The sequence below is a fragment of the Anolis carolinensis genome, chromosome 3 (assembly GCF_035594765.1).
Source record: "Anolis carolinensis isolate JA03-04 chromosome 3, rAnoCar3.1.pri, whole genome shotgun sequence".
In the NCBI taxonomy this organism is placed as follows: domain Eukaryota; kingdom Metazoa; phylum Chordata; class Lepidosauria; order Squamata; family Dactyloidae; genus Anolis; species Anolis carolinensis.
In genome coordinates, this window is record NC_085843.1 from 95,094,584 (window position 1) to 95,120,842 (window position 26,259).

General features: G+C 38.3%; 1 protein-coding gene across 5 annotated transcripts in view; it reads right to left on the bottom strand.

Annotated features, from left to right (window-relative positions):
• LOC100553704 (organic solute transporter subunit alpha) overlaps positions 1–26,259 on the bottom strand; it is a 50,827-nt gene that overhangs the window by 13,640 nt on the left and 10,928 nt on the right. Inside the window, exons 4-9 of one of the 5 annotated variants that reach the window (XM_008107333.3) lie at positions 16,903–17,061; positions 15,321–15,432; positions 13,743–13,889; positions 12,674–12,779; positions 9,478–9,597; positions 8,410–8,716 (exon numbers count right to left, since the gene is read on the bottom strand). In XM_008107333.3, the coding sequence (XP_008105540.1) occupies positions 8,646–8,716; positions 9,478–9,597; positions 12,674–12,779; positions 13,743–13,889; positions 15,321–15,432; positions 16,903–17,061 (715 nt within the window). In that variant the 3' untranslated portion in view covers positions 8,410–8,645. The other 4 variants (XM_062975205.1, XM_062975208.1, XM_062975207.1 and 1 more) reach the window with 4 other exon arrangements.

The following is a 26,259-nucleotide window of genomic DNA, read 5'->3' on the forward strand; positions in this document are numbered from 1 at the left end:
GGTTCTCTGTACAGTATTTCTTCAACATGCATTTCAAAGCCTGGTCTTGTTGACTTGACTTGACATGTTCAAACTACAAAACACCACCTTTCTTAAATAAAGAACATTTCAAAGCCCACACAGGCTCCGACCTTATACTTTTAATCAGTGCCAGAGCAGACTCCCATTAGCCCGCTCTTTACTGCACTACTTGTTTCTGCTATTATCTCAGTGCATCAGCTTCAGCCGAACTTTTGTCAGTTGTCAGTCCAGTCCAGGATAAACACAGTAAGTGGTAGCATTGATTTAAACCTCATCTTCAACTACCAATCTTATGGTGGGGAATCATTCTTAATATTTGATATTACTCAGATTTACTAAATAGAAAGACTCAATATCTGCAGTCAAAAGACAGCTATTGGCTAATGCCCCTGTTTTTTCAGCAGTCCATTGCTTGACAAATACAACTGTTTCTTTGCCCTTCTTGTTAACGGATACTCTCTTTAGGGCATTCTAGGAAAAACCTTTTTCAACTACTCCTACCCCATTCTTTGTGAGGAATTGGCACCAAATATAGGAGAATTCATAGCTGCTCTTTAAGCATGCAATTTCCTATTCAATTAGTGTGCCATAGCCTTCAAAGAAGAAATCATCCTCCACACCTCCCAGTAAAGAGGATAAACACTTAGACATTAGGTATCACAAAGCTTGTGCCACTTCAGAATTCTCCCTGCATATTCTGAATCATCAACCCTGTTCAGATAGAAATCAGTTCTTTTTACAGAACAAAATGGCTCTGTTAATAGGGCATTTAACACTCAAGATTTTTAAAAGGTTGCTTGTTCATTTTATGCTGATGTGCGCAAGGTATCTCATGAGCAGATAAATTAAGCAAGGCATGCAGCATGCTTCAAATTCCCTAGTCAAGTTCATAATTCTGTACAGACAAATGTAGTTCACTTCTACGGTGCTAAGTCAAAGGGCTTGTTCCCAGGTGGAGGGCATGTCTTTGAATCTTTTATCTTAATCATATAACGGTTAATTTTGCCACAGTACACAATCTGTCTTCACATAATCTCTTTCTTCTAGATGAGGCCTGGGAAAACTTGGGCCCTTCAGGTGTTTTGGACTTCAGCTCCCACAATTCCTAACAACCGGTAAGTTGTTAGGAATTGTGGGAGTTGAAGTCCAAAACACCTGGAGGGCCCAAGTTTGTCTAGGCCTGTTCTAGACTCACACAATTCTCTGACTAGCTTCATCCCAATCCTATACTTTTTATCTCAATTTTACATCATCTCCTACTCACTATCTTCATCAGTCACTGACCATATGCAACATATGATTCAATTTTCTACTGCTTTCGCACAGTGTTCATACTCTTCTATTCATACTAACATAATGTATTATAATATCAAAACATAATCCATGATATTATTTATGTAACACCATAGCTGCTCCTTTTGTGCAACACAATATAGAGGGACAAACACCCAGTTCTGGAATTTTACAACCATGCCCAGATATAAACATCCTCATCAGATGGGGTGCTGTTTAGCAGCATACGCTGATTGACCTTCCCTTTTGCGACAGAGCCCATCAGCTCCCATCCCATGATGTAGAGCCACTTCAGGCCAGTGCAAAAAGGAAGGTCAACTGGCGCATGCCACTGTAGCGGCAACATGGGAGGTTTCCTGTGTTGAACTGAGATCAATGAAGGGAAGCTGAGCAGCCGATGCTTCCCTCATGCAATGGGGCATTGGGTGAATCAGGCGATGCGGGTGATGTGGGGTGTAGGGCAATAGGTTCCCCTTGCCCTCCTATGGGCACATCTGGATTCACCCCAATGCATGGGGATTCCAACAACCTGTCTGATATGTTCATCTATTTTTCAAAAAATATGGCTTTGGAGCATCATGCTATCTTTTAGACTACACACTTAAGTAGTCTGCTTGATGAATTAAAACATAAACTATCAACTAGGCACATTTATTGCACTAAGTGTTAATCCTTTGGTGAATTTGCCTGCAAATGCATGCTCACCTTTCCAAAAGTACTGTGATAAACCCTTTCTCTAATTAATATGGTTGAAAAGAGGTTTTTGCATTCTCTTTTATTAAAATGTATCTGATTGTGTTGACTGTTTATTTGAAGCTACACTTTTCACATTCAGGTTATTTATCTTGCTGGACATAAATGTATTCCTTAGAAGGCATTAATTTTATAAGGGTTTCTCTACACTGGGCACAAAACTCATACTCACAGTGAACGGACCTCTGGCTGTCTTCATGACATACAACAGCTTCCAGGAAGGATTCTGGTTTTCTTCTCTCTCTTTAAATGTACTTTGTATCACTTTTTTTTAAATTCCAGGATATCCCGGGAATTCAAGACAGTCTGGACAGCTGGATTAGGTCGGTGCAGGGAAAAGATTGGACCATACTCATGTTGCCACTGCCACTTCTAGCTGGCCATGGAGTTCCACCTGAGTTACCTGGCCATCACAGTCGCATCAGCTAATGTCAGAACAGGGGGCTGCTCAGACAGAAACAAGGAGGAGAAATTAACCCACTCCTTTCTGCTGGTTGTGCAGATACCCTGTTCTGACATCATCAGGTGTGATCACAACTACCAAGTTTTGGACAGAGCTCTGTGGCTGACTAGAAGTGGTGGCAGCAGCAAAATGGAGAAGGTGAGAGCCCAGTGGTGCCAATCCAGTCTTGAGTGATCTGGACAATGGCTCCAGATTCATCATGTGCTGGATCAAGGGCTGCTCTGGATAGATTTACACCAGGCTAACCTGCCCAGTGTAGATGAGCCCTTAGCTTTAGTGGTCATTGCCACACCCAGTGTGAAATTTCTCTATTTTGCCAACTTACCAAACACCTGTCTGAGGCCTCAGCTAGACCTTTATTTGCAGAATGCATGAGTTAAGGTGGCGTTTCACTTGCTATAGTTCAGTGGTGTCAAATCTGTGGTCCTCCATCTGTTTTAGACTTCAGCTCCCAGAATTCTTGGCCATTGGACAAGCTGGCTAGGGCTTCTGGGAGCTGGAGGCCCAAACATCTGGAGGGCCACAGGTTTGGCACCTTTGCTATAGCCCTTGCTAGTAGGAAGTAGACTATGTGCTCTATGGGTTAATACTTATTATTTAATATCACATGAAGGCAAGCTAGTATTATGGTCAAATATATTGTTCTTACTGGAAGTTATTTTTTATTTCTGCTTGTTTGATGATACACACAATGGAGCCAGTGAGCACAGACCTTTTTTTGTTCTACTATAAAAAAGTAAAGGCTTCCCTTTCACATTAAGTCTCATCGTGTCCGACTCTTGGGGTTGGCCCTCATTTCCATTTCTAAGAAAACGAGCCAGCGTTGTCCATAGATGCCTCCAGAAGTCTGTCAGCTCCAGCTTGAGGGGACATGAGAGAAGCCTCCTAGCAGGATGATAACACATCTGGCAGAGGCGGTCCAACCGTAAGGTGAACTAGGCACTTGCCTGTGGCGCCATTGTCGCAGGGGCGCCATCCTCCCCGGGAGGATGGCGCCACCCCCCGCCTCCTTCTCCTTTGGGCCTCCCGGCAGCTACGCCGGGCCTCCCGGTGTCCGCACTGGGCCTTCTGGCCAGTACGGACCCACCTTCGCACCGCGCGGGCCCACCTTTGGGGCCTTCAGAGATTGTGAGGTCTGTGGGAACTTGGAAGCTAGGTAAGTGGGGTTTATATATCTGTAGAAGCAGGTGTGAATGTTGTAATTCATCACCTTGATTAGCATTTAATGGCCCTGTGGCTTCAAGGCCTGGCTTCTTCTTGCCTAGGAGAATCTTTTTTTGGGAGGTGTTAGCTGTCCCTGATTGTTTACTGTCTGGATTTCTCCTGTTTTCTTTATTTATTGTCCTGATTTTAGAGTTTTTTTTTAATACCGGGGGCTATCTAAGTCCACACTGCCCTATATCCCTGTTCAATGTTTGGTGCTAAATTCGCAAATATAGTAATTCCTACATAACATTACCATGTATTGAACTGCTTTTTCTGTTTATTTGTTGTAAAACATGATGTTTTGTTGCTTAATTTGTAAAATCATAATGTAATTTGATGTTTAATAGGCTTTTTCCTTAATCCCTCCTTATTATCCAACATTTTCACTTATCCAATGCTTTTATTTTTCAGTGATTGGTTTGGGGGGGGGGGGTGCCAAAATTCTGTTTGCCTACACTTTGAAAATTACCCAGGGCCGGCTCTGACATCTGGGCGTCCCCTGGGCAATATCTCTGCAGACAGCCAATTCTCTCACACCAGAAGCAACCTGCAGTATGTTCTCAAGTCACTTCTGACACGAAAAAAATGTACATAATCCTAATGAAATCTGAGAATCTAAGGATAAGATAATGTTTGCTTTTTTGCATTATTAGTATGAATCAATTTATCATCTTCTGATTTTGATTAAAACAGCATGTTGTCGAAGCAGGCTTGACTCTTTAGAGGACTTGTTTAACTTTTTCATGTTTTCTGGAATCATTTTGGAATCAGAGCAAAGTTGAACATAGAAACAAATTACAGCAATAGTTGCTTCAGTTATCAAGTATACAGAAGCTTAATGTATTTCTTTTACACAAATCCATAGAATAGCAGCTTATTTCAGTTCCTTTCGGAGCTCAAAAAAATGACTCCCTTTCTCGTTAGCCTCAGCATAGGTTCAGATGTTATACATTGTGGTAATTATTTCCAAATCACAAGTGCAAACACTCACCCTGATTGGAAAATTAGCAGATTTCAAACTCAGGTAATTTGTCCTTAATGAGGAACTTGTTGAACTGAATTTAACAATTATCTCACTCCCTTTGCTGGCTGATGTGGTAGGGTTATGTGGAAGAGATCATACATTCATCATTTGCAGCCAGAAGAAGAAAAGAAGACTATAACCCTATGAAGATTTACTTTATTGTATTGTTGTGACTTGTTTCTGAATATGCATACATAGGACAGGAGAAGGAAAAAAATCTAAAAAAAATATTGAACACGAAACTTTTTTCACTCATGTTTTTCAGGGGTAGTCAGTGCCTGTGATTAATTAATGTGGAAGGCAGCTGGTCATTCTTGAAGGTGATATGTATAATGGAGACAGTGAGCACAGACTTTTTTAGTTCTACTATACATCTATTCAAATAGCTTTGGTAGACATTCTAAACATTTAAAAACACGCAAAACCTATTTGTGTTCTCATTTTTAAATCCATGGACAAGAGTTCCTAAAAGTATAATTTGTCCTCTGATACTGACTAATAGCATTGGTATACATTAAGAGAGTTAGAAGGGTCTCCACGGACCAGGATCTCCAGCTACAGCATCCCCAGCAAGTAGTGTCCAGTCTGTCATTATAGCTATCCAGAAAAGGAGACCTCATCACCACTCTAGGCAATTGATTCCAATGCTGAACCACACTCACAATCAAGACATTCTTCCTAATGTTCAGTCGAAAGAAACCTGTTAGAACTATTGTACATTTACATTGCAGTTCAATCTTATTCCTTTTCACTCAGAACAAAGTCTTTCTGTATTTGAAAGAGTTTCCTTCAAAGTAAGAGGGCATATTATTTCACTATGCACCTAATTTTGAAGTGCAGTCAGTGAAACCGTAGTCGGTGAAATGCTGTATGGCAAACTTTGGCTTGGTGAAGGCATAACCATCTCACAGTGATAAAACATTATATATTGATCCAGGGCTGGAAAATGTTTTGTCTTGCAGATATTTCAGATTACAAACTACTTGCTGGTTTTTTTCCGTATCAGGAGTGGCTTGAGAAACTGCAAGTTGCTTCTGGTGTGAGAGAATTGGCTGTCTGCAAGGACATTACCCAGGGGATGCCCGGACCAGCTTCTAAGTGGTTTGTTAGAAGCTGGTCCAAGATATCCGATAGAACAGGTATGGGCAAACTTTGATCCTCCAGGTATTTTGGACTTCAAATCCCACAATTTCTAACAGTCGGTAGGCTGAAGTCCAAAAGTCCAAACTTGAAGTTGAAGTCCAAAACACCTGGAGGGCCAAAGTTTGCCCATGCCTCCTCTCACGCATTAGACCAAAAACAAGCATTGTATACATGTGGACATTGTTCTTATTTTATACTTTACTAGCTGTGCCCGGCCACGCGTTGCTGTGGCGAAGAATGGTGGTATGGGAAATAAAGTATTGAGGAATTGGTGGTAGTTAAGGTAAAGGGTAAACGTTTTCCTCGGACATTAAGCCCAGTCATGTATGATTCTGGGGGTTGGTGCTCATCTCCATTTCTAAGCCGAAGAGCTGTCGTTGTCCATAGACTCCTCCAAGGTCATGTGGGATGACTGCATGGAGCGGCGTTACCTTCCCACCGGAGCAGTACCTATTGATGTACTCACATTTACATGTTTTTGAACTTCTGGGTTGGCAGAAGCTGGGGCTAACAGTGGGGGCTCTGTCAGTTCCCCCAATTCAAACCTGCGGCCTTTCGGTCCAGAAGTTCAGCAGCTCAGCGCTTTAACATGCTGTGCCATCAGGGGACATTATTTCCTAAAGGTTGTGAATATGCAATATTTCTGATTGTTTTTTTTGTTTTTTGTCTGTTGGAGGCAAGTATGAATGCTGCAATTAGGAAAAATGATTAGGATGTAATGGCCTTGCAAATTTAAAGCCTAGCTGTTTCCTCCCTGAGTGATTTGTTTGTTGGGAGGTGTTAGCTGGCCCTGATTGTTTCCTGTCTGGAATTACCTTGTTTTCAGAGTGGTGTTGTTTGCGATATTTTATATGCTTCTACTGTCTGTGGCCCTGAGAAAACAGAGGATTGGCCAGACTTTGATGATTGGAATCCTTTGTTGGGAGGTGTTAGCTGGCCCTGATTGTTTTCTGTGTGGAATTCCCCTATTTTCAGAGTGTTGTTCTTTATTTAGTGTTCTGATTTTAGAGATTGTATTGTTCTGTTTTATTATACCACATTAATTTTTATATATTCTGATTTTAGTGTTTTTGAATACTTGGAGCCAGATTGTATTAATTTTCACGGTTGACCGCAACACAATAATAATAATAATAATAATAATAATAATAGTAAGGATAGTAAGGATAGTAATGATAGTAATAATAATGACTTTGGTAATACATAGTGCTTCACTGCCTTCTCAGCTTCCTTTCTGGAAGAATCCTTTCTTGGGAGGTGTTAGCTGGCCCTGATTGTTTCCTTTGTGGAATTTCCAATTTCCTTGCTTTATTTACTTTCTTTATTTCTTTATTTCTTTATTACTGTCCTGGTTTTAGAGATTATATTGTTCTGCATTATTCTATCCTAGAAATTATTTCATATCAAAGTAGAATCTCACTTATCAAACATTCGCTTATACAATGTTCTGGATTATCCAACACAGTCTGCCTTTTCATAATCAATGTTTTTGTAGTCAGTGTTTCAAATTCATTGTGATATTTTACTGGTAAATTTGTAAATACAGTACAGTAGAGTCTCACTTATCCAACATAAGTGGGCTGGCAAAATGTTGGATAACCAAATATGTTGGATAATAAGGACAACAAATTCGGCAGAAAAAGTAGTTCAATACGCAGTAATGCTATGTAGTAATTACTGTATTTATGAATTTAGCACCAAAATATCACGATATATTGAAAACATTGACTACAAAAATGCGTTGGATAATCCAGAACGTTGGATAAGCGAGTGTTGGATAAGTGAGACTCTACTGTAATTACTACATAGCATTACTGCGCAAGGAACTACCTTTTCTGTCAAATTTGTTGTATAATATGATGTTTTGGTGCTTAATTTGTATAACGATTACCTAATTTGATGTTTAATCAGCTTTTCCTGAATCCCTTCTTATTATCCAATATATTTACTTATCCTGCCGGCCTGTTTATGTTGGATAAGTGAGAGTCTACTGTATATTTCTAATCTTATATTATCTGCTCAGAACTGGATTATATGAGGCCCTTTCTTCAGTTGTATAAAATGCACACTGAAGTGGATTATATGGCAGTGTGGAGTCAAGATAATCCAGTGCAAAGCAGATAATATAAGATTATAAATGGGTTATATAGCTGTGTGGAAGGGCCTTGAGTCTACACTGCCATATAATCCAGTGCAAATTAGATAATCTGTGGAAGAAGCCTAAGTGAGGCCTAAATCAGCCTGTCCCCTAACTGAAACCTGGCTGTCCCTTGGTTGCTAGGCAACGAAGTGGGCAGAGATTAGCCCTCTAAACTGGCAGCAATTGGATAAAAACAATTATTGCTCTCCCTCTAATTAGGACTTTATTTTTCTTTTCTTTTTGTTGTATCAACCTAGAGGCGTGGATGATGGGTTGTGTTGTCAAATTTCAAGGTTGGGGGGCCTGTAGTTTTGTTGTTTTGTCCACTGCCCTGATGCCATCACTCTTTTATATATATAGATTTCACCCACTATAATACAACTGTTCTACAGTTCACTAAATCATAGTTTACTAATATGTTCTGGTGGTTTAATATCCTGACAGGTAATCAAAAGAGTAAATCATGGTTTCTTGGTCTGGAAATTACAGGAAATAAAATGTCTAAGTCTTCCTAGAAGAGACATTTGCTTCATACAGATTAATTGTTTATACTTTTTTTTCACATTGGCACATTGTCACTGATGGAACATATGGATCAGACTTCATTGGAAGCTAAATTGCAATAAGACAATGAAATCTTGTATTTTTTCATGATGCTTGCTTATATACAGAACTAGAAAAAGAACAAAAAAAATTATACTGCATGTATACTTTTTAATGACCATAGATCTTAAGAACAAGGTAGCATGCACAGTTTTTAAGTCAATAATAGATCCAAGTGGGAAGGGATAGATACATTCATATCTTTGGTCCACTCTTCTATTCCGCCTAACAGAAGCAATAGCACCTAAGAAAATGCATCCCTCCTTGCTCCTTTTTTTTTTGCCTGCTCATTACTGCCATATCTTAGTCCATCGTCTGTACCCTGCATTAACCAAACAGCATCCTGTATGCCAGTAAAGCTATACATATATATAGGATGAATCTTTAAACAGCTTTTATTACAGATAATATGTATTATTATTTAGCTATTGTAAAGATAACATAAATGAATTTTGTTTTAACGCAATGATTTCCTATTTGGAGTGAAGTCTATTAAATATATAATTTAATGACAAACTATGGTATCTGTTTAAGCCATGATATTGTAAAATAATTCTTTCACATATGAATTTAGCCAATCTCATTTAGCACTCCATAGATGCAGCCAGATAGCTGTGACAAGTTTGTGTGAATTTTTCCATTTGTATTAATAATACTTCCATTGCCAGAGTCTGAAGGATGAGAGAAGTGCCTTTGCAAAAGAGCAGATCCATTGATCAATATCCAGACAGAGGGCAAGGCAACATCCTAGATAATGTAACACCTAAATTTGTGGTACATCGTTTTCAAAAATGTTGCTACCCACACTGATGTTGCTTTTCAGTTTCTCACCCTTAGTTTCCTGGTCTGGATCAAGTGATAGGTCCAGGTCATCATATCTTTTTCTATAGACAACTCGTGAGGTCAAAGTAATGAGAAACATTTCCATAATGAGCAGTTGTTGGTTTATATCTGACGGATGAAAAAAACAACATGACAAGCTTAAGGATAGGCAGTGAATGTAAAAGAGTGCAGACATTCTTGTGGTAAATTTTTGGAATAGAAAATGTCCACAAACTCAAAAATAGTGGATTTTTACTGTAGATCTGTAAAAACTGAGAAAATTATTCATTTTCTTTCTTGAATCCCCAGGGGTTTGATAACTGATTTTTCTATTTGTGTTTGAGTTTGGATCTGGTGATAATCTTCCTGTAAAAGGAATCTAAGGCAATGGTTCTCAACGTGTGGGTCTTCAAATGTTTTGGCCTTCAACTCCCAGAAATCCTAGCAGCATTGTTCGTAGACACCTCCAAGGTCACGTGGCCAGCATGAGTGCATGAAGCGCCATTACCTTCCTGCAGAAGTGATACCTATTGATCTACTTTGCATGTTTTCGAACTGTTAGGTTGGTAAAAGCTAGAGCTAACAGCGGGAGCTCACCCCATTCCAGGAGTTGAATCACTGACCTTTTGGTCAGCAAGTTCAATAGCTCAGCGGTTTAATCCGCTGTGCCACCGGGGGCTCCAATTATAGAAATTATAGTTGCATTTCTATTTTTTTTTAAATCCTAAACTTCCTCTCATTAAGCAATTATATTAACTTAAAGTAACTTTAAAAAACGACAACTGAATGCTACAAGCCACCAATCTGTGAAATAAAACACAGTTTCTTGCATCCTCTTTTTTGTCACTTAAGCACCTATAAAAGTGTCATTTTGTAACTAGGCCATGTTCCCCTCCTATGATTTTGAGAGGTCACATTACTGTAACTATAAAAGTGACCAACTGGTTATAATTATAGTCTGAAAAAGTAATGTTCCCCTTTGTCACATTACAATTATAATACAACTTATGTCTTGATTGTTGATTATTGGGTGGGGGACGGGGGAAGAATCAACCGCCAGTAACTCGTTGTTTGCAACTAGTATGCAACTAGTTACCATAATTTCAAGCTCTGGCAATATACTACCTATAAAATGACTATTTAGTAATCAAGTGTTACCTTATTCATCATATTCCATGTTCTTGAACACTTATCTGGAAGCAAGTCCCATTTATTTCAGCTAGAGAATTATTTACAAATAAATATGCTTAAGATTGCAGTTCTATGTTTTCATATATGAAATTTACATTTGTCTTTGAACTTTTCTGAAGCCACTTATATGAACATTAACTGTTAAGATAATATATAAAAATGCAATACAGGCATTTGTATTCAAATGAGCAATCTGGCCAGTGTAGCTATTGCATTTGCATTACAAAGTAACGGGGGGGGGGGGGGGGGGGGACAAGGGGAAAACATTCTTACAGCACAAAGCTATACATGTTAATGAGTTGTACTGTATTCAGTTGATGTCTTTGAAGCTAAATAGTGGGGAAATCCAAACAGGATAAATATGATGCTAACTACCCCTGAATGTCTCTTTCCACGATTTAATTCCCAGTTCACATGACATGTGCACAATTCCAAAGTAATGACTAACAATTCCTGGTTATCTTGTTCTGTCCCTAGAATTCCTTTTTTTGCTTTGTGGCATAAAAGCAACAATGTGAGTTTGTTCCTTCTGTTGTTGCTTCTTTGGGGCATATATGTCAATTGTCCCACAAACAGAGACTGCTTTTGATTCCCCGCACTTCCCCAATACTAATGAGGTTCTTGCTTCATTAGCAAACCCTGCCTCCTCTTGTTCGTCTTGTCAAGTTTGAGCTGTATTTTCTGGCTAATTTCTTCCATACTTGCTCATGAGGGACATGTACCCATGCAACTTTCTGGTGTATCATTGGGCAGAAAAGCACCTCCTGGTTCTTCTTACCGTAACTGCCTGACTCTCTCATTTTTCACATCTCCTTTCCCCATAAACACCACAAATTGTCACCTCAAATGTATGAATGAGAGAGGGAGATAAAAGGAAACCTAGTGTGATAGATCCTCACCTCTTCTAAAGTAACTCAAGGGTGGGCAAGGCTGTGGAATGGAATGAGAAGAGAAGGGGGAAAAGATGTGATGTATATATGGGTAAACATATTAAAGCCAGGCACAAAATCCACTCTTGTTCTCTCTGTCTGCAGAGCTTGAAAATTGGAGGATTAAAAAGCTACTGGTCGAGATCAAATCTAAATGTAATCCCATGGTGCGTTTTCCCCAAAGTAAAGACCCGAGGATCCCTGTGGGGGCATATTCTCCAATGGATGTGGGAGGGCAACAAGACAACACTTACAAGAGAATAAGAGTCCCACTCCCACACCTCTGTGACTCCTTACTTCAGATTACTTACTTCTACCAAAATAATAAAGCATTGTACAACTTGGACATTATGATGATTTAGAGCAGTGGTTCTCAACCTGTGGGTCCCCAGGTGTTTTGACCTACAACTCCCAGAAATCCCATCCATCATCTAGCCGTTGGTACTATTCCTCTCCTCCTTGATGCATGAGCAGTTATGTTATGATGTTCTACTGTGCCAGCTCAATTGAACTAAGATAAAAGGGTATATGTATAAAAGAAAGAGGGTAGGCTACTATCACAAAATCCCTACCTGTAAAGCAATGATTCTCAACCTGAGGATCCCCAGGTTTTTGGCCTACAACTCCCAGAAATCCCAGCCAGTTTACCTGCTGTTAGGATTTCTGGGAGTTGAAGGCCAAAACATCTGTGGACCCACAGGTTGAGAACCACTGATTTAGAGGTTAGGGGCCAACAACATTGGAACACTCACAGGGTCATCACACAAGATGATTCCCATCCTAACTATTTCCATTTTAAGATAACTGAAATAACTAAAAGAATGTGAAAAGTATTAGAGACCATATGGGTAACTTTTATGTGAAATAATCTGAATAGCTATATTAATTTAATACAAAACAGTTAAAAAAAATCTGAAGTATTCACAACTATGGGAAGCATGTGTCTGTCTGTGCATTTGTCCACGTTGAGATTTGTTACTTCTTTCTCATTCCCCCCCCCCCCCCCCCCAAATAAGCAGGTTTAACATGGTAGTGGAGTAGCAATGCCAGCTGGAGGCTTAGCAATTTAAATCCATATAACTTACATGCTCCTCTTGCTGAAGGTGAAAGTGGAGGTGCACATGCAATTACCCCCTGCATAGCCAGTATGTTGATTATGGCTGCTTGAAGCTGACTCAAAACAAGAACAAACTACAGGAAGAGAAAGAGTGATTATATAAGATAAAAAGCCACTTTTGCCTGAGAGTAATTGTGCTTTAATATTTTGTGTGTGTGTCAGGAGTGACTTGAGAAACTGCAAGTCACTTCTGGTGTGAGAGAAGACGTTGCCCAGGGGATGCCCGGATGTTTTGATGTTTTTTACCATCCTTGTGGGAGGCTTCTCTCATGTCCCCGTATGGGGAGCTGGAGATGACAGAGGGAGCTCACCCGTTCTCCCCAGATTCAAACTGTCGACCTATCAGTCAGCAGTTCTGCTGGTACAAGGGCTTAACCCATTGCACCACCAGGGGCTCCATTGTGCTTTAATGAAATAACCCAATTTAAATAAGAAATAAGGAGATACATTTTCCTAGTAAGGAGTCATGCAAAAAAAGTTGTACCTTTGGAACAGATCTGGGAAAGGTATTTTAATAAGAATGATCGTAACAAAATGCTGAAGCTAACCCTAATCGAGCAGTGATAGGATGGTGATCTAGGGCCCATTATTTCATTCAGGTTTCTTCAAAGTAACTTTGACGGCAACACGATAAGAATGCCACCCTAGGTAATTCATATTGAGGAAGGCATTGATAGTATAGGTTTGTAGATCCTCCACTTGTAAGATGGAGGTCTCTCTGCAATGATGAAAGTAGCAAAATATGAGAGCAAGTAAAATGTTAAATGACAGATATCTAGTAAAATGTTATGGAAACACTGTCATTTTGTTAGATAAAATTTTATATTATATTCTTTATCTTTTTCTGATAATTTAGGACAATTGTGGTATATTTAAGCTGGTTTGATACCTTTAGGAAAATTCATTGCCAAGATATCCAGAGATATGTAGGGGCTGAATGGAGAGGAGGAATGCAACAGTGCCCATTTCACTGATGAATGACAGCATTGTATACAGACTTCAGATTCCCCTTTCCAACAAAGTTTAAACTGTCTCACCTCATAAAGTGCAAATTTTGGAATAATCTTCTTGCAGTTAAGGAGAACCCGCACTTGTTGAAACATAATTCCAATTGGCCAAAGGGCAATGATTGTAAGGACACCAATGAAGCAGTTAATCCATATGGCAGCTCCACTGAGAGATAACTGAAAGACAAAATGACTCAAAATAATAATAATAATAATAATAATAATAATAATAATAATAATAATAATAATAATAATAATAATAATAATAATACAGACAGATTACAAACAGAGGCACAACTATGTGGCCCAAATGATTCATTGGAACTTATGCCTCAAGTACCACCTCTGTGCAGTAAAGAACTGGTGGGATCACAAACTTGCAAAGATAATGGAAAATGAACACGCAAAGATACTGTGGGACTTCTGAATCCAGACTGACAAAGTTCTGGAACACAACACACCAGACATCACAGTTGTGGAAAAGAAAAAGGTTTGGATCATTGATGTCGCCATCCCAGATGACAGTCGCATTGATGAAAAACAACAGGAAAAACTCAGCCGCTATCAGGACCTCAAGATTGAACTTCAAAGACTCTGACAGAAACCAGTGCAGGTGGTCCCGGTGGTGATGGGCACACTGGGTGCCGTGCCAAAAGATCTCAGCCGGCATTTGGAAACAATAGACATTGACAAAATCACGATCTGCCAACTGCAAAAGGCCACCCTACTGGGATCTGCACGCATCATCCGAAAATACATCACACAGTCCTAGACACTTGGGAAGTGTTCGACTTGTGATTTTGTGATACGAAATCCAGCATGTCTATCTTGTTTGCTGTGTCATACAATAAAATAATACTTTATTTCTAGCCCACCCTGTCTCTCAGGACAGCTTACAACAAAATAAATACAATGGCAAACATTCAATGCCGACAGTAATATATAACAAACTTAATGAAAAGTATAAAACAACTTAAATATACAAGACAGAACACAAGCCACACAATTATATCATATTAAATCCTTAAAATCTCTTTTAAATCTCTAAATTTTCAACTAAAATTAATGGAGAGAATATGGTAAACAGCAGATTAACAGAGATAGATGTTAGCAGCTAGGCGAAGGTGCATATAGGCATCATGTTACAGTCTGTGTTCTGGCAAAGGTTACTAATGCAAAAATTCAAATTTGTGCTCGCTTTTAAAGCAAAATAAGGCACCTGCCTGATCTTGGAAGCTAAACAGGGTCAGGCCCAGTTAGTACTTGGGAACTGTCAAGGACTACTAGATGATGTAGCTTATACATCAAAACAAGGCAAGCCTCCTCTTAATATTTCTTGTCTAAGAAAATTCCACAGAATTCCCGGAGTCATCACAACAGGTAACATGAAAATGCAGAGTCACATACAGCTTTGCACCAACTACAGTTTAAATAATACAATTCTGATTTAACAATAGTTCATGTCCTGTCCTGCTAAAGTATCAACCAGGACAATGGAAATTTCTGTCTGCATTAAAATGGGCATTTTCTTTTAGTTCAAACTTATTTAATGTTCAGGTATTTGTTATTCAGCTCAGTTTTTGATATGTACTCCAAACATCTACTTACATCAGAAAGATTGTAATTTCCATTGGTCCATAGCACTATTGATAGGAACATTAGTACAGGGCGGAGGAAAGCAAATTGAAAGGTTCCTAGTTTCAGTAAAAATAGTGTTTTCCTGTCAAAAGAAGAAGAAAAGGAGATCATCAAAGATTGAGGCAGCCTTTGTGATTCACTGACATCTTGGAATCGATAAAAAAATCCCTAATTAATGGAATGTCCAAAGTACTGTACATGGTTAGTGTCATGATAGAGTTCAATCATTGAGCGAGTGGTGGGACAGAGAGAAGGCCATTCCCAATAGATCATATATCGTCTACCAGTTTCATAGAAATATATACAATATTTCAGATAACCTGGGCTGGAGCTGTAGGCTTTGTAGGTCAACACCAGCATCAGCACAAAATCAGAGTTCATTTTTAATATATGTTTTGAATGCCAAGAACATAGACTAAGTGCATGAGCTGTTAGTAAGAATGCATCTGCGCCTGTATAAATAAACCTTCATAAAACTGGAAGTCTGTCCAACTACCAAGAAGTCTTGATGTCTTGCTTTTTTGTATTTTTAATTAAAAATACATGTTCTGCCTGGCCCATACTCTGTGGCTCCCACTCCAGTTAATGAAATAATCCAACTATGATGGACAGAGACTTCCTTGCAGATTGTTTAGTGTTGTATTTGGGGTGGTGGCTGCTATCTCAGTACTTCACAAGTGCTATCCTCAAGCCCAGCAGGCTTCCAGTGGAAATAAGGAGTGTTAGGTTGAGAGACCTGAACTGGAAAGATACATTCCCAGGTCCCAGATGAGACCTGCCTTCCCTCACCTCCACTTTTCAGCATTGCCCTAACTGTCCTCATGCCTTGTGACCCTGCTCAGGAAATCCTACAAATCAACACTCACCCACAATTATGTTTTTCCTTCCTCTCTTTATTTAGCTCTCCAACCTTCTTCACTTTGCACTGCAGACACTCTTGTTAATGAAAGCAAGCTGGTATTTAATGTACTCTGCTATATTAATGAACTTTGGCTTAATATAATTGCTCAATTAATACAGCCGTAATTGCATAATAATGATATAATTACAGTGGTAATTTTATTCCTGCAAATAATTACAGAACTATAAACAGTGCAAACAAGTGTACAAATGAGCTGGTAGATCACCTCTTCTTGCTTTCTCAAAGAAACTAAGAAATAGTTCACGTCAAGGGCATGACAAGCTTCTGGCACAGGACAAGGTCCTACTCTACTCACTAGCTTTGTAGTGTAAAATTATGCCAGCAAAGCTAAGCCAGAGTTTTGCTGATTTATTGTTGTGTGCTTTGAAGTCATTACTAAGTTATGGAGACTGTAAGGAGATCTATCATGGGTTTTTCTTGGCAGGATTTATTCAGAGGGAGCTTCCTGTTGCCTTCTTCTGAAGCTGGAATATTAGCAATAGTCACAGAGTTCTGTGTAATGTATGTTTATCTTTCTTTGTGCATAATTTTCAGGCAGAAATAGGGGTCTGTTATTTTCCTGTGTTTGAGCAAGCAGGACATTTCCTTCCCTTAACATTCTGAATGGGTGGGTTGTGAAACGAAACTCACCTATTGATGCGTATATATGGGAGACAAAGACAACAGCAGCAACAAGGACCTGTGCTTATCTTGAAGTGGTCATTCTTAAAGTGCCTGAGGAAGAGTTTTTGACCCCCACATTCTTTTATCATCATGATCAGAAACTTGTGGATAACTATAGCAAAAAAACTATCAAAAGAAAAAAAAACAATTATTAACATTTATTTGGTAGCTACTTATCCATATTATGTAGAGAAAGGTGCATAATTTTTCACACCACTAAATGTATTGTTGGATCAGGGCGACATAGGAAGGAGTTCTGGGAACATACCCTACTGGTCCAGTGGTTCTCAACCTTTGGGTCCCCAGATGTCTTGGTCTTCAACTCCCAGAAATCCTAACAGCTGGTAAACTGGTTGGGATTTCTGAGAGTTGTAGGCCAAAATACCTGGGGACCCACAGGTTGAGAACCACTGTACTAGTCAGAAAGAGCAAAGAATAATATGTTTGGCGCATCTATTCCCCTAGGCTGTGTTCTCCTGATTTGCTGAATAACAATTCCTAGCCAGTGGCCATGTTGATCAGCCTTCCTGCTGGTACTTGAATTCTAGTATTCAGTCATTTTTTCTCTACTCTCTGTCTTCCTATCCTTCTTTGCTTTATTTCTTTCTTCATATATAGCATCCTTATTACAGCAACACCTTTTGGTTCTAACAATGCTTCCCTGTCTTAATTCAAGTGGCTGATTTGAGAAGCATTGGTAAAAATAAGCAAATTCTCATTTACGACCTCTTCACACGGGGCAAAAATGCCCCGTTTTGCCGCCTTCGTGCACAACTTTGATGAAGCCTGCCATGCAACATCACACGACACACAACAGACCCTGCCCACATGTCTCACAAAGTGGGGGTGAAGCACCAAAAGATGCTTCACCCTCCACTATGGGGAGGAAAGTGTTATGCAAGTACAGTAGCTCCAATGAAGTTACCAGCACTTTTGGTCCCAAAAGCCCGTGTGATGGCAGAAAGGGTGGTGGGACAACGTTCATTGCCCCACATTGCAACCGTTTCTCCCATGTGATGGGCATGGGAAAGGGTGCCAATGCACCCTTTCCTGTCCTCCATGTGTGATTAGAGGAGGAGGAGGGAGGGTGCGCAGGGTGACATGAGTTGCCCCACATGCCCTCCCTTTCGCTGGGCTGTGTGACAAGGTCCTTAGACTCTTCCAGATTGGTCTAAAAATCATGAGTTCTCACAGGAGAGCACCTTGGCCTTTGCCAGGTGTGGTTGCCCCCTGTCCATTTTTTTCATTGTTTGTAGCAATTATATTTGAAGGGCAAATTTTCTGCTCATTTTTAAAAGGAAGTCCCCCCCCCCAAACTGCACAAGAACACCTGTATAGGGGCCATGAGGTTAGGTGATAAAAAGTGTTTCATTTCTGGGTTTTTTTCTTTGCAATTAATAATATTATTCCAGGATATATCTTTATTGCATAATAAAAACTTTGAAATATCTCAGTCACATAAAACAGTTATACATTCTTCAATTTTAATAATTTTTATTGAAAGTAAAATAAGTTTCTTTTACATAAAAAGTGGGGGAACAATTCAAGAAAAGGAAAGTAGGAAAAAAGAGAGAAAAATAAAGATAATAGTAAAAAAATTAATAATAAAATTTTAAAATTAAAAAAATGAAAAAAGTGAAAAAAGGATGAAAAGGGGTATCTCATTCTTCTTCATGCAGAAAAAAATTTTTTCTTCTATCTATTTGGTATTGTCTTGTCTTTCTATGGCATTTAGTGGTAGTGATTTGTTTATATTGTCTATTTTTTAATTTTTCAGTCATCTCCTATTTTTAAAGTGTCCATTTGATTTTGTTAATTTTTAACCATTCGGTAAAGAGGGTCCAGTCCATCTCTTTCATGTTCTTCCCTTGTGATCTTGAAAATATTACAGTCAGTTTGTCCATATTCATGACATCTATTACTTTTCTTATCCATTCTTCTTTCTCTGGGATATTACTCATCCTCCATGATCTGGCATATACTATTTTTGCTGCAGTTGTAAGGTATATAAAAAGTTTATCTGTGTTTTTCGTCCATTCAAAATTGGTCATGCCAAGTAAAAAATGTTCCGGGTTCAGGGGTATTTTGTGTTTTAATTTTTTTGGATTGGTTCATGTACTTTTCTCCAAAATATTTTAGCTTTCTCACAATTCCACCATAGGTGATAGAAGGTTCCTTCATTCTTCTCGCATTTCCAACATTTGTAATCCATATTTTTTGAAATTTTTGCTATTTTCTGAGGGGACATATACCACTGGTGCATCATTTTTAAACAGTTTTCTTTTTGCTCATATGCATATGTACAGTTGATTTTCTTATTCCACATTGTTTACAATTCATTTAATCCTATTGTTCTTCCAATATTTTTTGACCATTTTATCATACATTCTTTCACTACTTCTTTTTCAGTGCCCCACTCTAAAAGTATTTTATAAGTTTTTGCTATAATCTTTTTCTTGCTTTGGATTATTTTGACCCATATTGAGTTCTTTTCCATGAATCCAATTTTTTTAATCTTCTTTATGGTAGTCTTGTATTTGTCTGTATTGGAAACAGGTGATTTTGTCAAATTTAGTCTTTAATTTCTCTAAACTTTTTAATTCCCAATTTGAGTCAATTTTTTTCTAATAAGTCCTCATAAATTGGCCAAATATTCCAACCTAATTAGCTTCTTTGGCATGCCTCTAACGGAAATATCCATAATGGTGTTTTGTTATAAAATTTTGCTTTATATTTTTCCCAGGTTTTAAGTAATGAAGCCCGAATGAAGTGATTGCCTAATTTTTATTCTATTCTTTTTCTGTTATACCATAAGTAGGCGTGCCAACCTGCTCTCAAATCATGTCCTTCAAGTATAAATGTCTTCTTTTTGTTGAGTAATGCCCAATCCTTTACCCATTCTAGTGCACATGCATCTGCATATAAATTTAGGTTCAGAAGTCCAAATCCACCCCTCTTTTTTATCTATTAAATTGGTATATTTTCTCCTTGGTTTCTTGCCAATCCAAATAAATTTTGAAATTTCTTTATTCCACTTTCTAAAAATCTTGTTGCCTCTTAGTATCGGTAAATTTTGAAATAAGTACATCAATTTTGGTAATACATTTGTTTTAATTGTTGAAATTCTGCCTAACAATGAAAGTTTTAAGTGTGTCCAATGCTTAAAGTCTTTGCTGATTTTATTCCATAGTTGAGTATAGTTGCAGGAGCTGCAGATTCTGTTAAGTTTATCCCCAAATATCGGATTTTCTTCACAATTTGTAAACCTGTAAGTTCTTGTAACATTTCTTGCTTTGTTTTTGTCATATTTTTGGTTAAATTTTGGATTTCTCCTTGTTTGTTCTAAATCCTGATATTTTGCCAAATTCTTCAAATTTTTGTAGCCAAAGTTCAAAATTATTAATGGGATCCGCTATTGTACAAATAAGGTCATCAGCAAAGGTTCTTATTTTGTAAGATTCTTTTCCTATTTTTAGTCCTTTCAAATTTTCATCTTCTCTAATGTTGTTTAGTAAGAACTCTAATGCTAATATAAAAATGAGGGGGGAGAGAGGACACCCTTGTCTTGTGCCTTTTCCTATCTTTATTATTTCTCCTTCTTGGCCATTTATCCAGATGTTAGCATCCTGGCCCTTGTATATTGTTTCTATTGCATTGATAAAGTAGTATCCTGCGTCCATTTCTTTTTAAATTAATTTTTTAAAATTCCATTTTAAGCTATCAAATGCTTTCTCTGCATCTATTGTCATAATTGCTCATTCTTTTTTATTATGATGTTCATAATATTCTATAACATCTATAATATTTCTAACATTGTCTTTGATGTTTCTATTTGGTTGAAAGCCTGATTGTTCTTCTTTAATTCACGATGTCAGGAAGGATTTTAGTCTGTCAGCCATTATATTAGTAAAAATTTTGTAGTCAATATTTAAAAGAGAGATTGGTAAATAATTTTTTCCATTAGCTGGGTCCGAATTGTCTTTGTGAATCATTGAAATGTTGGCAGTTTTCCATGATTTTGGCATTTTCTTGGTGTGTAATATTTGATTTATTGTTAATTTTAACATTGGAGTCAATTCATCTTTCAGTTTTTTTATAGTAAGTTGCAGATAGACCATCCGGTCCTGGGGCCTTAGATGTATCTAATTTTTGAATTGGTTTATCAATTTCCTCTTCTGTTATGTCCTTATTTAAGAGTTCTCTATCTTTTTCTGATATTTTTTCCAGATAGTTTACGATGTCCTCTTTTTAAATATTCTCTGCCTTATATAGATTTTTATAGAATATGTTAAATTGTTTCAGAATTTCTTGATCCTTCATATAAGTCTTATTGTTTACTGTTATTTGAGTAATCCATTGTGCTTGTTTTTTCTGTCTTAGTCTTCTTGTCAACCATTTTCCTGGTTTATTAGCATTTTGAAAATTATTTTGTTTTATAAATCTTAATTCTCTTGCTCTTTGTTCTAGTTTTAAATTATTTCTTTGTTTGTTCAGAATCTCCAATTCGTTATTTGGTTTCTTATCCCTGGGGTTTTTCCTAAGTTTTCCTTCTATCAAATGAATTTCCTGTTGAATCTTTTGCATTTTACTGTTTCTTTCTCTATTTCATCTTGAGTTTTGTTGTATAAAATTGCTGCGCATTACCACTTTACTTGCATCCCATATTGTCTGTATATCCACTTCTGGTGTATTATTTCAATTGAAGTATTCTTTGAGTAGTTTTTTGTTTTTTCTATATCTTCTTCTTTATGTAGTAAGTTATCATTTAATCTCAATTTCTTTGTTCTCAGTCTTTTATTTATTATTGTCTCTATTGCACAATGATCTGTATCTCTTCTTGGTAGTATTTTAATTTTATCAGTTTGGGTAGTAATGTCTTTGGTAGTCTAAACCATATATATCCTGGACCAGCTGTTGTGTCTGCCAGAATAGTATGTATAGTCTCTTTCCTTTGGAAGTAGTGTCCTCCATGTATCTTGTAGTACAAATTCTTTCTGAATGTCTATAAAAGTTTTGGGCAGTTTTCCCAAGTCTGGTATCCTTTCCTCCCTTTGCGATTTTTGTAGATATTTATATCACATACTCTGTTGAAATCTCCCATTAATATTATACTGTCAATCCAATATCTTTCTTTGTTGTATGTTAGCATCAAACCCTCGGTGTGTTCCCATCTAAATCTGATTTGGTATCTTTTTAGTTCCTCTGTCAAGAATAGATATTTTCTTCTCCTTGCCAGGATTGCTGATGGTATTTCTTTCAGAATTGCCACTTTCCTTCCTTTATAGTTTGGAGCATTGTTGTTTATGTTTAAAATTTCATCTCTTATTCTTTTCTTAGAAAAGTACACAATAACATCTCTCTCCACTTTATTGCGACGGGCATATCCAGTAGATATCCAGCAGAAGATACATGGGTAGTTGATGGTTAGTTACGTGATACTTACTGAGGGGTATCGGAGGTCTAGGGGGTTGGGTTCACGGGTGAGGGGTTAGGGGGACAAGGATAAGTTAAGGTATAACAACGGTACAGCCACATTCCTGAATCTCAATTGATATTTCATTTGCTGTTGCTCATATCTTTCTTGTTTCGATTCAATTCTGGTATATTTCTCTTCCATTTTATTTATTTTTGGTTTCTGTTCTTCTTGGGTAATTATAATTTGCTGTTTCTCTTGTTTTATCTCGCTTATCTCCTTCTGTAGAGTTGATATTTCTTTCTTTATATCCCCATGTCTTTTTTCATTTCTCCCATGTCTTCTGTTAACTCCTTTCTCATAGTTGTCATCTGATCTTGAAGTTTATCTTGTTTTTCAGAGAATTTTAAAATCTTCATAATATCTTTTAGGGAAAATTCATCTGGCAGTGAGTTTCTCCTTGGTTGCCCAAAGGCTCCTGTGTTTTGTTTCTTTTCCTCTTTTAAGTCTTTATCCATCTTTGTGTTTTGAGGTATTATCCTCTCTTTTGCTTTGTTGTATTTTGTTTTAATTAAATTTAATTTAATTTACAGTAGAGTCTCACTTATCCAACATAAATGGGCTGGCAGAACATTGGATAAGCAAATATGTTGGATAATAAGGAGAGATTAAGAAAAAGCCTATTAAACATCAAAATAGGTTATGATTTTACAAATTAAGCACCAAAACATCATGTTATACAACAAATTTGACAGAAAAAGTAGTTCATTACACATTACTGCTATGTAGTTATTACTGTATTTATGAATTTAGCACCAAAATATCACAATGCATTGAAAACATTGACTACAAAAATGTGTTGGATAATCCAGAACATTGGATAAGTGAGTGTTGGATAAGTGAGACTCTATTGATTTAATTTTCTTTGTTATCTAACCTTTTATTCTTGGCTCTCCAAAAGTTTTAATGATCTAAATCGAATATCTTGATTTTCCTTATTGTCTTTGACCAGAATTGATTAGCCTGATAAATTTATATTTTCACATAAAAAACTTCAACTTAATCTTATGTTTTATTCTATTTTTAAATCAAATTGTTTAAATTGAGTCAATTATTCTATATACTATATTATTTATATAAATATTTTGTCTGTAATATCTATATTCTTGCTTGCCTTTTATTATTAATTGTTGATAACTTATTCTTCTTTATTCCTCTTTGCTCTCAATTCTTGTGCTCTATGTCACTTTCTATAATATTAAATCTACTATTGCCCTTGGGTCACAATGTCACTTTCTGTATCTTTGAATTTCCCACTGTCCTTAGAGTCTGTGTTGTGGCTTTTGTGGTCACTTTCTCCTTTCTTTAATTTGCCTCTCTTTGGTTCCCTTCAATGTATTCTTTGTGTTGAGATCTGTGTTTTCCATTGTTTAACATTCCTCTTCCGTTTCGTCTTCTGTCAATATTCCCTCAATATCCCTATATGATTCAGTTTCTTTGGTTTTAAGTCTGTGTTTTCTCCTGTTTGATGTCTCCGCCTTTCCTTTTTCCTTCTTCTTCTGTCCTTCTTTGCCCTCTTGTGTCTTTGCAACGTTACGTTGCATCATTACATTGTTACGTTTCTTCTTCTCTTCCCGGTTCGTCACTTCCCAGCCATCACTTCCTGCTTCCCCCTCGTTGTATCTTCTTTGTTTTGGCTAGGTTGCCTTGTAGCCAAAACAATCTCTCATCGAGGTCAGTTAATTTCTCCTTTAGTTGTATTGAGTTCCTCTTAGCATGGGGGTGGGGGTGGGGGGAAGTTGTTTATAGGTATTGTTCAATTAGGTATTTTCAATTATTTCAGCCGAGTCAATTTGCTATATTCAATTATTTTTATAGTTGATTCGTGCTGGTAATAAAGTTTTCTTTTGCAATTTAGTCAAGTCTTTCCTTTTGTTCCCCCCAGTCCGGACATTTTCTGACCTACTCCTGCTTTCTTCCTCTCTTTCTTCCCCCCTCTTTGTTTGTTTTCTGTAGTCTTTGTTTTCTCTTTCTTTCCCTCCTTTACTGCCTTTCTTCAGTATTTATTTTCCCACTTTGCGCGTCTCTGCTTCTCCTCGTTTCTCTCGCCTCTGCGCCTCCATGCCTCCCCATCTTTTATCTTCTCTCCTCTCTCACTGCCACTCTCTTCTTCCTCTAAGTTATTGTCCCGATCTATTGCCACCATGAAGCGAATTCATTTTTACTTACTCTTGCATCTTCAATTTCTTAAAGTTAAAATGTGGGGGGTTGGTAGTCTTCCTGGGCCTGTTGCCGGTCCAGAATCGCCTTCCCAGTTGTCCGCTTCCCTGTGGGGGTCTTGCCCCGGCCACTGACCGCTCCTCTTGAGGAGAAACGGTTCTCGGGCCAAGGTTCAACTCCCCTGTGGGTTTTGTCACCTTCCTGATTTCGATCCGCCAAAGGAAGGGGGAGCAACCGTTCACCCAACCACTCGGACTGCTGTGATCCTTGGGAGCACCAGGGAGCACCATCCTGCTGCCATTGTTCCCACACCGGAAAAACAGTTATACATTCTTAAAGCTACCACTAACTGAAATTAAAATTCAGTTTCTGTAATTAAACATCAGTCTAGTTCAGTCAAAATCCAGAATTTAAAGATAAAATTAGGAGATGTGTATTTGAGCTCAGTACCATTTGGAGAGCCCCGGTGGTGCAGTGGGTTAAACCGCTAAACTGCTGAACTTGATGACCAAAAGGTCAGTGGTTTGTTTCCAGGGAGTGGGGTGAGGTCCTGTTGTTAGCCCCAGCTTCTGCCAACCTAGCAGTTTGAAAACATGCAAATGTGAGTAGATCAATAGGTACCACTTCAGTGGAAAACTAATGGCGCTCCATGCAGTCATGCCAGCCACATGACCTTGGAGGTGTCTATGGACAACGCTGGCACTTTAGCTTAGAAATGGAGATGAGCACGAACTCCCAGAGATGGACACAACTAGACTTAATGTCAGGGGAAAATCTTTACCTTTACCTACCATATGGAGGCATTAACATATAAACTTCCTGTGAGCTTCCATGGCGGCAGGTCGGGTTTGCTGAGGGCTCCCAGCAAACCATCGATTGGGTACAGTCGGGTTTGAGCTTTCAGCTCCCCTCTCCTCGCGGATCGAGGCGTGGAGGGACGCAAGGCCCCAAGCACCCCTGTTGATCCGAACCTCGAAGGATCCGAGGCGCACGGGTCCGGGGAAGTGCGGGGATCGTGGACCATCCCAACGGCAGCGGGCTTTAAGCCCGCATTCACTGCCAACCTAGCTCACACTTTTAAACCAAGAAGAAGACGAACAAAAAGAAAGTCAAAATAAAGTTGAAGATTCTATCTCCGATCGGCACTCCGGGTTCAAAGGAGAAGACTATAAGAACAGATCTAGATCCAAAAGTGAGTAATAATTCCGGACTGAAAGGAGAGAGGCGAGGCGGCTTCTCTCTAGACAGAGATACCCTCTCAACACTTTCAAAGTATTATTAAAATTAAATTTAAAATCTAATTAAAAATTGAAGAAATGGACTAAAGTTTCCAGGCGGGACTAATTGTAAAGCAATTGTGGACTGAACTTACTTAATGGCGGATGACCTTGGTTGGAGATTGTTTTGGCTATCGTGCCTCCTCCTGTAAACAATCTTCCTGGCTTTGGGGCGACTTGGTGGAAGGCGCGAGAGAGAGGCAAGTGACGAGAGAGGAAATCCGCCACAGTAAGGGCAAGCGTACGGCCTCAAGGTGAGGGCGGAACAAAGCGATGAGGTGGTGTTTCACTAAAAAGGTCCCTGCCGGAAACCAAGAAATTTATTAGGAAACAACCAGCGGAAAACTCTGAATGGTATTTTCCCTGAAGTAATGGTGCCATAACTAACCAAACTCCGTGGTGGGGGAAAACGAA